This window comes from Fundulus heteroclitus, chromosome 20, assembly GCF_011125445.2.
Source record: "Fundulus heteroclitus isolate FHET01 chromosome 20, MU-UCD_Fhet_4.1, whole genome shotgun sequence".
Lineage (NCBI taxonomy): Eukaryota > Metazoa > Chordata > Actinopteri > Cyprinodontiformes > Fundulidae > Fundulus > Fundulus heteroclitus.
This window is the reverse complement of record NC_046380.1, coordinates 31217484-31233016: the sequence shown is the minus strand read 5'-3', so window position 1 is coordinate 31233016 and position 15533 is coordinate 31217484. Positions and strand designations below refer to the sequence as shown.

The 15533-nt window shown below is 37.5% G+C and overlaps 1 protein-coding gene and 1 long non-coding RNA gene across 3 annotated transcripts in view; one reads left to right on the top strand and one right to left on the bottom strand.

The window, feature by feature from the left end:
- Positions 1-14037, top strand: part of dnai1.2 (dynein, axonemal, intermediate chain 1, paralog 2) — a 36001-nt gene extending 21964 nt beyond the window's left edge. For both annotated transcript variants that reach the window (XM_012870743.3, XM_012870745.3), the window contains exons 19-20: positions 7034-7219; positions 13208-14037. In XM_012870743.3, the coding sequence (XP_012726197.2) occupies positions 7034-7219; positions 13208-13309 (288 nt within the window). In that variant the 3' untranslated portion in view covers positions 13310-14037. The remainder of the gene's footprint in view (positions 1-7033; positions 7220-13207) is intronic.
- LOC105931865 lies at positions 1806-4166 on the bottom strand. Its single transcript, XR_001166538.3, has 3 exons — positions 4016-4166; positions 3638-3755; positions 1806-2666 (listed from the first exon to the last, which is right to left on the bottom strand). It is a non-coding gene; the product is annotated as an uncharacterized LOC105931865 (long non-coding RNA).
- Positions 14038-15533: the final 1496 nt, after the last annotated feature.

The following is a 15533-nucleotide window of genomic DNA, read 5'->3' as shown; positions in this document are numbered from 1 at the left end:
CGTCCTCTCAACCTTTTCGGTAGGAACTACAACACATAAGCTTTAGTACACAATATCTGCACAAACTAGGGCTGGACGATATAGAAATAAAAGCATGTCAGTAAAAGAGAAATCATACTGATTGATATCAATAATTATCAGCAAATTCAAAACATACATTTTAAGTGCAGTGTATTTTTAGATAAAGAACACACAAACACTGAATTCAAACTTAAACCTTTATTCAACCAACTTTTTACCAAAAAGAGAAAGAACACGTGCTCTCTGAACTCTTTGAAGGGGGTGGAGCTTAGTGACAGAGCGTCCCTGGGTCTGCGTTTGTGATTGGTTGGGAGGATATAATGACTATTAACCTACATGATAGGCTAGAATGCAAAAGGAAGGAAAACGGTTATACTATTGAACTTTTTATTGTCACTTTTTTTTTTTACACCATCTCTATTGACCGATTCATATTGTTAGTGAATTATCGTGCATTTTACGTCATTACCCAATAGAAATTAAGTGCAGTGGAAAATCTTTTAACCATCCCTCATGTCATTACAGTTTCCTAGTTTACATACAAGAGGGTTTTTTATCTTGACATGAGAGGTGTGACTGAAAAATAGTTACAACAGCTGTCATCATATGATGTGACCAAAAACACAACGTAAATTGTTAATAGCCATTCATCCATTTTCTACACCCGCTTTTCCATGTAAGGTAGCTGGGGAGGCTGGCGCCCATCTCCAGCGGTCATTGGGTGAGAGATCACCCAGTCACCCTGGACCAGTCGCCAGTCTAAGTCTTAACTTGAGATGTAAAATATTTCACTACAGAGAGACAGAGAATGGATGCTTACATAGGTCTGAAGTTTTAACTTTTTTTTTAGTTACATTTCTGATAAGAGCCAGCAGAAAGCCTGACTATTTGAATGTCAGCTGAGCTTCTGATGTCAGGAGTGGTCAGTTTTTCAAGTTCACTAGACTGAGAAATAGTATACCTTGTGAGCCACAATAATAATAATATTTATTGTAAAGTGGGTAAAAGTGTAAGAATCAAGTCTATAATAGTTCACAGGAGAAGGCGAAAGACGGCGTTAAGTCTGAATCACAGCAACCTAGCTTTTCCCACCTTTTAGTGTACCTTCTTGTTTAGTCACAATACAATGTTCTGCTGTATTGTTTTGCAATACAACACACTATGTTGCCTGGTGACAGAATATTGTCCATATCGTGTTAAAATGTGGAATCCCATATTTAAATTCAATTGAAACTGTGATGTTAGGTTTTAAATTAAGCTGTAATGAAAGACAAATTGACAACATGTAACCAAGTGTTGTCTTTACAGCCTGATTGATTTGTGGTTCTAGAAACAGTTCACATCTTTTGCTCTGCGTTTATTGATATCTGTACAAGCAAAACTAAAGCTTGTGCTATTTGCACATTCCTTCTAGAAAATTACAAATATTTTACTTGTTTCTTTGACTGTGATTTTATGTTTCTATAACGTTAAGAATGAAAAGAAAATCTGATTAAATTCAGATTCTGCTCATCCAATTTTAACCATAAAAATAAAAATGGCCTATGGTTCTATTTAATCCAAATATCTTCTTTTATTCCATTACTAATTTCTAATGAGAAAACCCATATGGCAAAACACACACAGACTAATGAACGAACCAGTTTTGGATTTACAGGTAATAAGTTACTTTATACTTATTATTTATCCATATTGCTTGACATAGGTATTTTCTTTTAATACAAGGAGTTCTATTCTAACAAGAAAATTGACATCTCCTAAAAGACAAGATCATGCACAAAAGCTATCATTTAAAATAATCTGTTTTTACTGACATTTTAACAAAAATTATATGACGAAAATTATTTATATCCATCTCAAGGGTTGATTTGCATTACAACAAACAAACATTTCTCACTGCTGACAAACTTTTTGCATGTTTCCACTTGTATCTTTCTAACAATTGAACTTTATGATAAGCTCCAAGTCTTGGAGAATGGAAGTCCTCATTGTATGACTGGCTGGAACACACCCAAACATTATTATTACTTTCAGTCAGAAGATGCATATTATTAAAAGAATACTATAGATCTAAATCTACCAGGTGTATAGATCATTTTGAGCCCAACTTTTGATGTTACATTAAGAATTCAGTGGTGACTTAAAACTTTCAGCTTGTCATTTTTAAAATGAAACGATCTCCAAATGCCAAAACGTCTTTAAAATAAAATTATAATAAACAGCCACAAGTTACTTAAATTTGTCATTATTTAACACCATCTCTACATGCACAATGTACTCATATTTCTTGTCTTTATTTACATTCTTGGTGACTTCTCGTTTTCATTCACATTTGCATAACTGTGATCTTTAAGAGGAACATCTGCAATTAAATTACCTCATTGTAAAATGACAAAGTCCTGCTGTTTTAGCAGAATTGCAAAACTTATAGAAAAGATGACTTTAACAAAGGTCCTCATTCCATAGGATAATAGTGTAAATTAAATGCAGCCATTGTTCGTTGTTGAGAAAAGATGTGTCACGGATGAAGTGTGGGTGGAGTAGCTTTGTTTCTTAAGCGGATGGGTTTCTACATATTGGTTACGTTTACATCCGGATGAAGGATCTCTGTAGACTTCTCATAGTCCCATTGGTCTTCTGTCTTCCTGCAACACAAGACAGCAGGGGACAGACTTGGTTGGTTGTTTAGCTCGAAAAATTTCATCATAATTCACCAAAGAAAACTGTCTTGATACGAAACCAAGAAAAAAAATGCAATATTAAACGCCCAGTCAAATTATTATTCCTTTTTACAAAATTTAAAGAAATTAACTTTTTTTTTTTATCAACCAGCTGGTTTATATGTTGCAATATTGTACACTGTGTTGATACGGAGCTGAGAGTTAAACCTCTAAAGAAAGATTACACTACAATTTGCCGAAGTAAAAAATTAACACACCCATATATATTATCTGTTAATGGAAGACATTATCTTTGTTTAGTTTGAGTTTTACAACATGTTGTTTAGCTATAAAAGCTTTTACTGAAGTATAGTTGATTATGCAATGCAAATTACACAAAAATAAGACACTAAATAATAATCATACTGAGTTCTACTCAGCCAGTGAACTCAGAATGATTATTATTTTAATAACTCCGACAAATGCTCAGCAGTTAAATTTGACATTTGTTTCCAATAGAAATGTTGTATTAAAAGCACAAAACCAACAAAAAATAAGCCTGTGTTTGTTGTGTGCTTTTATACTTTCACAGACAGAAAATTTCAACATTTCAAGAATAATTATTACTGCCTGAACTCCTCCCCGTTACCCTATGAGGTAGAGCCTCATAAAGCTTTGCAATATCATAAAAAGGATGCAATAAACACATTAGTGCAGCAGATCTAAATACCAGCACATGGAAAGCTGCCCTTGTTTTAGGATTCATGAGCTAATTACTTTAGCAAAAGGATTTTCTGTATAAAAGTATTTTTTGCCAAAGTGATAAACTATCCTTAATTACAACCTGAGAAGATTTTTTTTTAAGTCGCTAATAAACTGATCACAATGCAGCTCCATCAGTCTGTTTGTCATTGTACTGATGCAGTGTACAGAGAGAATACCTGGGATTTACAAACCTTTTTTTATTTAGTAGTTTATTTAGGATCAGGATAGTAAATACAATCAGCAGGAAGCCAACGACAGCTGACAGACCAACCAACCAGGGCTGAAGAGTTCTTGACTTAGATGTTGCAGCTGATGAAACAAATTAATTACAAGTTTATTTATTTGGAACATTTTACGAAAATGGAACATTGTACTCGATATCTTGCGGCAAAGTTGCATTTGAAAATTCACAGTCTGTACCAATTAGCTTATTGCATTTTTTATTGAAAAGACAATCCCCTCTGACTTATGTTCTTGTACTTTAAGCAGTGCTAAATTAATCTTAAAAGGAGATCCAAATTGTTATTAATGTGTCAAGATACCAAGTTAATTGTAGAAAATAAATTTACCATCGTCAGCTGAGCAGCTGGTAGCACACAGGAGGAGACAAAACGCAAGTAAATTCCTCCCAAACATGGTTGATCCAGTTGTTTAAAGCTGGGTGAGCAACACTAGGCATTCAGCTCAACTCTGCTGCGAGAACCCCTGCACGCGCTGTGTGTAGTACCTCTGTTGCTTACATAACTGTGTTGTAATCAGATGTCAGAGTCCACAGCAGAATTTTCTTAGTAATCTGGGTGTGTTATCGGTTTTATTAGCCATAAACAGTTTTTAATGACTTCCTATAAATATTTCATTCCATGTGGTTGTACAACAGACTGGTTTAGCTATGAGTATCTTGTTAATTGTGAAAATACAGGGTTTAGTAACTTTACTTCTTTTTTTTAAATTACACATACAGTTCTGACTGTAATTTGAATTATATGGACATTGGCATCGTGTATGTATTTCAGATGGAGGCAGTTCTACACAATTGTGTTCTAGTGTCATCCTCACATATGGTCATCACAGAAATTAAGTTTTTTTTTTAATAGTTAATGGATGTCAAAGCTTATGCTGTCTAAATAACATCAATGTAATTTTATTTTCATTATAAGTTAAACTTACCAAATTTAACATTGTGATATCCTCAAAGGTTTATTTATGTTTGTCCAACAACTTCCTTAAGATGTGGGAACTACGGAAATCATTTTGTTGCCATCTCTTGTCGTCAGTAGTACCTAATATTTACCAAAGTTTATACAGTGGTGTAAAAGTTGTTTGTGCCCTTCCTGATTTCTTTTTTAAATGTATTATTTGTTAAATTACTTATTTGCATGTTTGTCAAACCTAAGTGTTTCAGAACATCAAACAAATTTATTGCTCAAAGTCTATAAAAGTAAACACAAAATGCATTTTTTAAATGATATTTTTTTATTATTAAGGTGAGAAAAAATCCACACCTACATGGCTCATTGTTAAAAAAATATATAAGGTATATTTTTTGTCTAAAATTGATGTCCTTAATTGATGTAAATAGGTGATGTTCATGAACCGACCTAAATATCAGTCAATGTTGTCCCAAAACCTTCAGGTTTCAGCTATAAATCTGAAGATGAAGAGGGATTTTAATTTTTCAGCTTGACTGTAAATTTAAGCATATTTCAAAATTGACAAAAGAATGGCATCATCAGACGAAATGTTGTGTTTTGGCTTGGCAAAGTGAAAGTTGAAAGCTAAATCTGACTAAAAAAACTGAAGAATACTTTCGAAAAGAGATTTCCTCTCATTTTCCTTTCAACCCTGCCTTGACTGGAGTCAAAGTGCAGGATGCTGATGGACCGTAGCCGAAAAAGACTGAATGCTGAAAGTTTTGTGTGTACACTTTTGTAACCTGGTTGTAGCAGCATTATTGTTGTTGTTGTTATTATTATTATTTTGTACTTTATTAGCTGAATTGTAAAAGAAGAATTTCACATTGAAGTGGTTAAAAGTTTTAAAATTACTTGTCATGGTCTAATTTTTTTAACTTGGGTGACTTTTAGTTGGCAGACTGCTTTTTACTTCCACTGTATGTTACTGGATGTTTAAGTTCAAAAATAGTCTGAGCTGGGAATATAATTTTGAAGGTGGCGCTGGTTTATTAGTGAAGATGTGTAGAGCGGACCTTTGTTGCTTTAAGTAGTGAGTTATGTGGCTTAGCGGATGTCTTTACTTTAGACAACTTATGCTATTTTAAAGTTTGACCATATTGAAAGTTAAGTGGGCGTGAACTTGTTCTTGTGTGAACTGGTTACATCTCATCTTGTCTTTTGCAAAATTATTGTATAGCAGTGTCTGGTTCTTGGATCCTATTCTGATAGACACAGTTTCCCATGAGAGGCATTTAATTAAACGTTTTGATAATGCCTACTTTGAACCAATTAATCTATATTGAAGCAGTGGTACATGCCCCCCTTAGCATGACGTGGAGACGTGAGATCAGCCTTGCTGCACAAGTAAAAACAAAAGAAAAAGAAAGTGCCAGGCACAGTCTTAATCAGAAGGCAACTTACCCCAGATAAAATTATAAAGCAGCCAGGCAGCTATATGGGAGGGCAGCTCCTCTGATGGACTGGTGTACCCCACCCCTCTCCCAATGGCAGCTGCAGATAGGCACCAGCTAGCAGGAATTAGCAGGGATGGACGGACGGATAGATAACAGTGTGGCAGATGCATCCACAAGGAATTTTCTTTGTTAGAAAAAGTAATGTGTAGCTATTAATACAGTGCAGTTTTATTCTTTTTAATATTGAGTCAATCTCAAAAAGATAGCACTCGGTACTAAATCATCCCTTTAAGATTCATGGAAGGAAACATTTAAAAACCTGTAATTTATGGTTTTATGCTAATATGAGCGAAGGCAATTATAAATTCAGCAAACTGTCTGCTCCAAGTGCCTTTGTGAATTACAGATGCTGTCAGATTTTACTGCAATTACCCATGACTAATGTTGCATTAGTCTTTATATTTGAACATCAAAAACACTGCTGGTAATAGCTGCACTGATAAGAGGCTGATAAGAGGTTAGAGAAAGTCATACCCCGTTGGAGTTTGATGATTGGTTACAAATGAGGGTTCTTTGTCTGCTGTTAATACACTTGCATGAACACTTGTGTGCTGTGTGAACTTCAGCAGTCCAGGCACAGTAATCTTTCTGATTAAAAAAAAAAAAAAAAAAACGTGGGCTGTTCTTTAGAGTGGCTTTATTTGATGTCATCAGATTGTCCAAATACATTGCTAAAAAAATGAAAATCTCTCATCTGGTATCTACTGCACAAGGATGCCTAAAAACACGGCAAACATTGTAGCAGTTCCAACATGCCCACAGAATATAGACCCAGAATTAGGAGTCCAGTGCAAACTAATACCACATATACATCCTGAACTCTTATAACTGTGTTTCATTTAACAGCGACAAACCTGAATGTAGTTTAATGTGTTTCATTTGTAATAAATGTATGAAGGGGAGGTTAAAATAAGGATTTTAATGACTCATCTTTCTTCAGGTTCATGTCTTTGACCTCAATATCAACAAACATGAGCCTCTCTGCCAGCAGCCAGTGGTGGCCAAAAAGAAGACCAAGCTGACTCACATTGAATTTAATCCCATCTATCCTATTATCATTGTGGGTGATGACCGAGGAGATGTGACCAGCCTCAAACTTTCTCCGAACCTCCGCAAGAAGCCCAAGGTGAGTACGATCAATATATCTCATTTGCTCCGACAGTCTTCACTCTACATATGAGCAGTGAAGTGGTAACATTGTTATTGCATATGCAAGTTAGCGCCTTCACTCATTTGTTTTTCTAATTGTATGTTGGCGGATAATGCAAAAGATACTCATATTACTGTGTTTGGTGTAGTTTGTGATATTACCTCTACATTCCTTAGTTTTTCCTTCTGCCTCTTATATGGATTTGTTAAAAGGTGTTAAAAAATTTGCAAAAACACCTCCGTCGGCATTCATATTATGTTTTCTCTCAACCTGGTAATAAAATGAATAGTTTGAGAGTTTTCACTATTTAATTTAAATAACATTGTTACAACTGTGAAGATGCCATTCGTTATCCTGATTCAAACAACAAATTAGGACAAAGTAACAGAAACCTTCACTGTGCATGACTGTTAAAACTCTCCAAAGCATTGTCAGACAGAGGCAACCTTTTCATTAAAGACTTGTGTTTGAGATATGAATGATAAAGGTTTTTGTTTTTAGACTATTTATCTGGGGTCTATGTTACTATGATCCTTAAGCAGAAAGACATTGACAAATTTTTTTATGTTTTTATTGCAAGCTATTTGTTATTGGAACATTTACCAATATTATCGCATATCACAGCTTTTCCTAATGTCATGCAGCCTTGCATAAAACACAGCAGAGCAAGCATCAAGCATTACCCTTTAATTTAACCATTAAGCACACAATGTTTATGAACAAAAATGTAGTTAACTTCGTACAGATGAACTTGCAGATAAGAGGCATTTCACTTCGTAACAAATTGCTGATTGGTCAGTTACTGACGAGCCTCCAGGATATATTGACAGGCGGCGTCGCGTTAATTACTGCAAGTAGCTTTGGATCAGTCTCTATGAGCACGCCACGTCTTGTCTCGGCAAAACTCAAGGTTCGCTTGTGAACAGCGATCTTCAAGTCTAACCACAGATTCTTTATTGGACTGAATGCTGGACTTGACCATTCCAACATGATTAAATGTTCCCCCGCTTAAATCACTTGAGCGTTGCTTTAGCAGTGTGCTTCGGGTCATTGTCCTGCTGGAAGGTGAACCTCCATCTCAAACCATACGCAGACTGACACAGGTTCTGCTCAAGAATATCCCTGCATTTAGCACCATCCATATTTCCTTTGAGCCAGTTTCCTAATTACCTGACTCCGCCAGATAGATTTGCTCCGCATATCCATCTGGAAACCTTCCGTTGAAGTAACTTTGGGAAGGGGCGAAAATACTGGTTAGCTGATTGGCCTATGTTAGTGATTGACGGGCCAAATAAACCAATCAGATTCGTCATCGCTCGTAACAGAGCGACGACGAAAACACAACCACAAGCCAAGCTACTCTTGCTGCTGCAGGTAAAGGCTCGTTAGCTCAGCAAATAAATACTCTGTAATTCCGATAAAACTTGCTCGATAGCCACGCTAACGCTAGTTTCATCGGCTGAAGCCGCCATTGTTCTTTAGACTGAACTGACGCGCTTCTCGTTGCGTCACACCTCAACCCGCCTCAAAGCCAACGCTGATTGGACGTTCGTTTGGTGAACGGCTCCAAATTTTCTTCAACGGAGAGTATCCAGACTGATCTGCGAGTGAAACCTTGAAAGCTCGCGAGATCAGGATGGTCTCACGAGGCTAGTTTCCTAATCCCTGCAGATGAAAAACATCCCCACAGCATGATGCTGCCACCACAGCGTTTTACTAGGGGGATGTTGTTCTTGGGGTGATGGGATACGTTGGGTTTGAGCCAAACAGCGGTTTCCACGGTGGCCGAAAAGTTCAATCGCCTGCGTGCCATTTGGCAAACTCAAACCGTGCCTTCTTATTTTTACCACTAAATAATGGCTTTTTATTGGCCACTCATCCATGAAGCCTGGCTCTAGGGAGTGTACGGCTTATTGTGGTCCTATGGACATATCCTCCAGTTTCTGCTGTGGAGGTCTATTTTTTTATATATATTTTTTTTTCTCATTTCACCTCACTAACATAGACTATATTTAGGCTACTTGGTGCTGATCCAGCACATAAAATCAGGTTTAAAGCATTTAAATTACAGGATAGAATATAACAAAATAGGTAAAAAGCCAAAGGAGTGAATACTTTTGCAAGGCACCGTATGATAAGCTAATTTAATTATCTTAAAAATGTTTTACTTGATTTTCTGAACACAGAATGTATCCTGTTGGCTCTCATTGCAAATTGTTGCAGGAAGTTGTCTCTCCTTTCACCTACTTTGTTCACGTTTGGAACAAATTAGACGTTCATTAGACTGGCATAATTATTTTTCGCTGTGCTGCCAAGCATAATTGGCTGCAGTGATGATGGACAAAAGCTGAAAAGCTGTAAACAAGTCAAACAGATAAACCAGTTCAACCTAAAGACTGCAAACATTTTGCTAAAAATGTGTTCATGGAGTGCCAGGCTGCTAATGGCTGCCAGGGCCAAAGTAGTGCTCTGCTTGTAGCCTTAAAGGTGCCTTAATAAGGTGCCTTAAAAAGTCACCTTGTACAGTGATGTACAAGTAGGTACCACTCGGTGCTTAGTAGTGCTTGAAAGTTCCTCAAATTTGCGTGTGCTGCTTGCAGCTTTTGTTGCAGCAAAACATCTTATAGTTTGTCCCTGATAGAGATTAAAAACATGTTTTTGGATCAGCTGGTAACTAAATATGGCTTCATTTGTAAATCTTTGAAACAGTTTTATTCTAGTGACATTTTACCACTGAAACCAATAAAACCTGTAGCAGTTTTTACTCTAATTTATATTTACCACTATGTCATAACATAGCATTTATCAGAGTCACTGTTTTTCACGTTTGCAGAAAGAATGCCAATTTTTAAATCAATGAATTAATTAATTAATTAAAGAAAAAAAAGTTTTGGCAGGGGGTGTATTATAGTGGCTTATAGCAAAATGTTGCTTGGCTAAAAGACAAAAACAAAGTGCCACTTTATTCCGTCGCTGCTAGATGAGTCCCTGAAGCCTCTTTCAAGTTGAGAAGTAATCACATCAGTCCTTCTGAACACAGGAGGAAAGCAAATGGCACACTGAGTCACAACACTTTAATCAGAGCCCATTAACAGCTAGCTCTGCAGCATTTCCACTTTTCCTTTGTGCTGTTCACATCAGTGCGCGTAAAGCACATGAAAATGTAATAACTGGAGCGAAGCATTCATTGCATTAATTTTCACAAAGCATTTTCCCTGCAAATTGTATTACGCAGACCGCTCCAACATCCTGCATTAACCACGCAAACACAATTATGTGAACGCAACCTAACACGTTCACACAGATGCAGTCCGTCTTCTCCTGCAATCTCTGTCTTTACCCCTTACAAGTCCATTAGTGATATAATTGCACGGTTCAGCATCACTGACAGTGCTTAATGCATGTTAAAGGCCAGTGTGGCGAATAAACATAAGCTGCAAAAACACTTAGCAAATCATTTTGATTGTATGTCTTAAAGAGCCGGCATATTAGCCTGCCCAGACTGAGAGGGTGAGCATAAAGGGACGTTAAGGTTAGAAAATTGGTCCAGTTGGCAGTTCATACTATAACCATTCATGTATCTGTCATCATTTTTGTATTCTGAAATGAGCTCCGATCCTCAAGTCTCTAAAAAAAAATTGAAAAAGATGCCAATAAATGCCATGCAGTACTCATTAGTGGCATGAGTAGTACTGCGCTTTCCTGTGCTGGCTGCTGCTTTCATTCTTTGCACATGCGGTCACCTTGACCTGAAGGCCTGTGACGTTTTTTATGGAGGGTTAAAGCATGTTGTCACGTGTCCGCTGATATTCAAAGCAACACGCCTTTCACCTCAGCCACATGCCCTAATAGTGGCGCTATCTGTACAATAACAGCATTATGGCACATTCATTGGTACTCTATCAGTGTTATCTCTGAATCTCACTGGAAAGATCAGCGTGCGGTTTGCCAACGAGATCAGAGAATGAGCCGGAACAACAGAGATTGTTGTGAAGGCTTTTTGAAACCTTTTACTTTAGATTTGCTGAATCAAAATTAAATGCTCTTTTGTTTATAATTACAGCCGTCCCTTGACTCATAAATTTAAACTCCCACATAGATTTGCAAATATATCGATATTTTCTTCTGTTCAACCAAAGAATTAAGATGCCACTTTATGGGCAAATGTTTAGGCTTTCTTCGGTATGATTTCCCTGTTAAGATTGTTTGTGTTACATGATGCTCTTAAATTTGGTTGACTTTATTGGTGTTCTTGAATCAAAGTCCAGGTCCGTATGAGAGAACCCTGTAATTGTAAAGGAGCTTTGACAGGCCTGTTAAACACTCTCTCGTGCTACGATCACTTGCAGCAGCGTCGAAGTAAAGCTGAGTCATGACTGCTCTGTCCCACGGGCAGCAATAACCTCTGCAGCACATTTCAAAATATGATGGAAAGGACCTGCTGTACAATTACAATAAATATATGTATTATTACATTAATTATTCTAAAAAATATATAATACTTAGATTTTAATGTAATTTATTCTCGTTTTGTGCTGTATTGCTTCACCCTGTCTTTGCTGTATCTCATATCTTTGTCACTATTTTATTTATGTTTTTGATGGGACAATGCTGAAATTGTGACTCTTTGATTCAATGTAATGTAGTCAGTGTGCAGCTTGGATAACTGTGTAAATTTGCTGTAACCTCCAAAAAAACTCGACACAGCCACTAATGTCTAAACTGCTATCAACAGAAGGGAGTACACCCCGAAGTGAAAATGGTGTCCAATTAGCCATTTTACCTCCCCGGTGCCTTTTGACTCAATAGTGTTGGAAGGTCTCAGGTGTGAATGGGGAGCATGTGTGTTAAATTGGGTGTTACAGTATTGGCTTCACACTCATGTTGGTCTCTGGAAGTTCAACATCGCACCTCGTGGCAAAGAACTCTCTAAGGGTCAGGTTTTGAAATTATCAATGGAGAAAGGCTGCAAACAGTTTGCTGAAGACAAGCAGACTAAAGATTATTGGAACTATGTTCAGCGTTCTAATGGGACCAAAATAAATAAAAATTTTAAAAAAAGTCCGGAAAGCCTCAGTACTTTTAAATCAAGATTAAAAACATATTTGTTTAGGGTTGCCTTCGACTGTTCTAGTAAAACTGTTTTACTGAAACATCATTAGTTCAATTTTGTAGTCCTACTGTTTTTAATGTTTGCTTTTAGTTTCTACTTCCCCATGTTTTGTTTCTACATTTTATTCCTACTTGCTTTTATTCTGTGTTTCTTTCCAGTATTTTAATCATGTGAAGCACTTTGCATTGTCTCTGTACTGAAATGTGCTATATACATAAATTTGCCTTGCCTTGCCTAATGCATTATTATTATTATTATTATTATTATTATTATTATTATTATTATTATTATTATTATTATTATTATTCATATCATTAGTTCGAGGGAACCATGAATGTCAACATGTACTGTGACACACTGAGGCATAGCATGATCCCCTCCCTCCAGAAACTTGGCTGCAGGGCCAGGATCAGCTCTGTGAAGAAGCTGAAGATGATTCCTGTGGCAGCCTAGTGAACTCCAGGTGTAAGGGAGCTAAGGCACTTCTGGAAAATAATGGTGAAACACAAAATAGTGACACTTTGGGCACAATTTGGACAATTCCACTCAGGGGTGCACTTCCTTTTGTTGCCAGGAGTTTAGACAGTGGGGGAGAACAGCAAATTGACACTATTATCCAAGCTGTACACTGACTATCAAAGTGTTTCATCATCAGTGTTGTCCCGTGAAAAGACGTAATGAAAAATTAGTAAAAAATGTGAGGATGTACTTCCCTATGTGAGGTATTCTAGGCAACTGTTGTGTTGTCTTTAATTCTTACTTAGTTTTAATCAAGTGATCGTTGATTAATTATTGATTAATTCATGAATTAATTACTTTCTGTGTGCGTGTGTGTGTGTGTGTGTGTTTAGAGCAAGAAGGGCCAGGAGCAGCCTAAGGGTTCAGAAGCAGAAGTAGCAAAGATGGATAAGCTGCTCAGCCTGCTGAAGGAACCAGAGCTAAGTACCGTTTAATGCGGCCAGTGTAGCTTTTGATACGGTGCTGTTGTTGATTTTTGCTAATGCAAGCCCAGCTCTGTTTGATATGTCTTTGCAGCAGATAACATCAGCATGGCACACAAACTGTTTAATTAAATGTTCTGCCAGAGTCTAACTTAATGATACAAAATAAGAGTTGGATAACTTTCTGATCAGCCAAAATGTTATTCTGTTGATTTCGTTCTTTTTTTTTTTCTTTTTTTACATTTCTGATGTTTTCAGAGAAAGTTGTAAGAGGACGTTTGTCACCGTGTTACTTGGGTTCAGTTGTATCAGTTTAGTTGTTTAAGAACTGTACACAATAGTTGTTGCTGTTTTGTAAAAGGATTCTCAGTTTATCTTAACTGGATGCAGAAAGTCGGATGCTCAGCAGTCCGTGGTTGTTTTCTCGCTCTCCTCTTTATTAATCAACATAAATTTTTCAATAAGACGACAGATTTGGACCAGAGGTGTCTGGGTAACTGTACTGTAAGTCAATGAGAGTCCTGTGTTTGCAAAGGAACCACTTACTCCCTGAGGAAAGACGTTACTTTGATATGTCTCTGAAATGAAATTGTATGGCCCTTCATTAACTTTATCTTCACAGTTATGCATGTTGCATTGATGCTGAGGCATTTCCATAAAATCCCTGAATGTGTTTTTTTTGTGTATTTTGAGTGTTGTTGTTTGCATTTTTTATTAAAGAAAAGCCATAGGTCAACAGATTCAATTCATGTAGTTCTTTTTATTTATGATACATTCATTGTGAGACTATAGACACATTAAAACAGGACTATATCAGACTGGAATGAGTAGATTTCCTTGTCAGAGACTTGCAGCAGTCGTTATGGAGCCAAGCTCTTTAAAAACCACATGCACTGTTTGATCTGTTCCATTAACAAGCTAGAACCGAAAGTCGATTTTTACATCCAAGTGAAAGATCCTGCTGGGACCTGCAGAAGTGCCGCCTCACCCATCTCCACTGATGAGAATCATGGGCAGACAGATAGACTTATGATGGCCGCAGTCCAATTCCCCTCAGCGCCCCTGCTACTGCGGTATATGCCATCATCCCAGTCAACAATGGAAACAAACTGATTTACTGGCATCTTCATGCACCGACATGGTGCAGAGAATGGCTCCAAAAGAGAGAAAATATCTGCTCTGACATCCTCAGGACATTTGTGAGGATGGAAATGTCTTGTGCGTGTCAGAGGATAATTGGCAGATATGTTTGAGTTGACAGAAAGGCAACAGTAGCTGAAATAACAACTATTTACATATGATGTGCAGCTTACTATCTTTGAAAGCACAACATAATGATCCTTCGAGCAGAAGGGCTACAGCTGCAGAAGACCACGCTAGGTGCCACTTCTAGGAACTGGTTACTGAGGCTACAACTCATGTAGACTTGATAGAATTGGTTAATAGCAGATTGGGGAACGCCTCGTGGCAAAAGTTTCTCTTACAACTGCAACATTCAGATGGGGGTCAGAATTTGGCCAAAACAACATGAAAGCATGGATCAGTTGTACCTTGCATCAACAATCGGGCTGCTGGTGGTGCGTCTTGTTGCAGAGGATAATTTTGTTTTTGTCACTGCCTTCGTAACAAACAGAGCATTGTTTAAGTTGTCTAGTGTTGTTGCTAAGTGGCTACTTCCAGCAGGAGAATGCACTGTGTCACAAAGCTCAAATGACACCGAGCCGGTTTCTAGAGCACGACAAAGACTTCACTGTTCTCCAGTGGCCTTCACCAACCCCCAGATCCCCTCTCCAATCAGAGCACCTTTAGATGCACACAAATCTGCAGCAGCGATGTGATACTGCCATGTACTAAAATCAACCCAAGCATCAGGTATGTTTCGACACCTTGTTCATTCATAGTACTCAGACAACGTTAGAAACAGTCCTACTGGGCTGGGGCTTATCTGCTGGGGATTCTTAAACTTGTTTCTTGTACACTGGGAAAATGCACTAAGCTAGAAAGGAAGGGGGAGAGTTGCAAGTGAGCAGGGACATAAATCGACGTAATAGATTGTGCACTTGTGGAGCGCAGCCAGACAGCTTATCTTGGCTTGTACACGCTGTCTTGGGCAGCGGTCCAGGGATGATCTGGAAGGTTTTTATTTTCCAATCTGCAGGGAGGACTTTGCTTTCAAACATCTTCATTATGTCTTTCTCTTCATTCCTCCCCGTCTTAATAATCAGACCATTCAGTA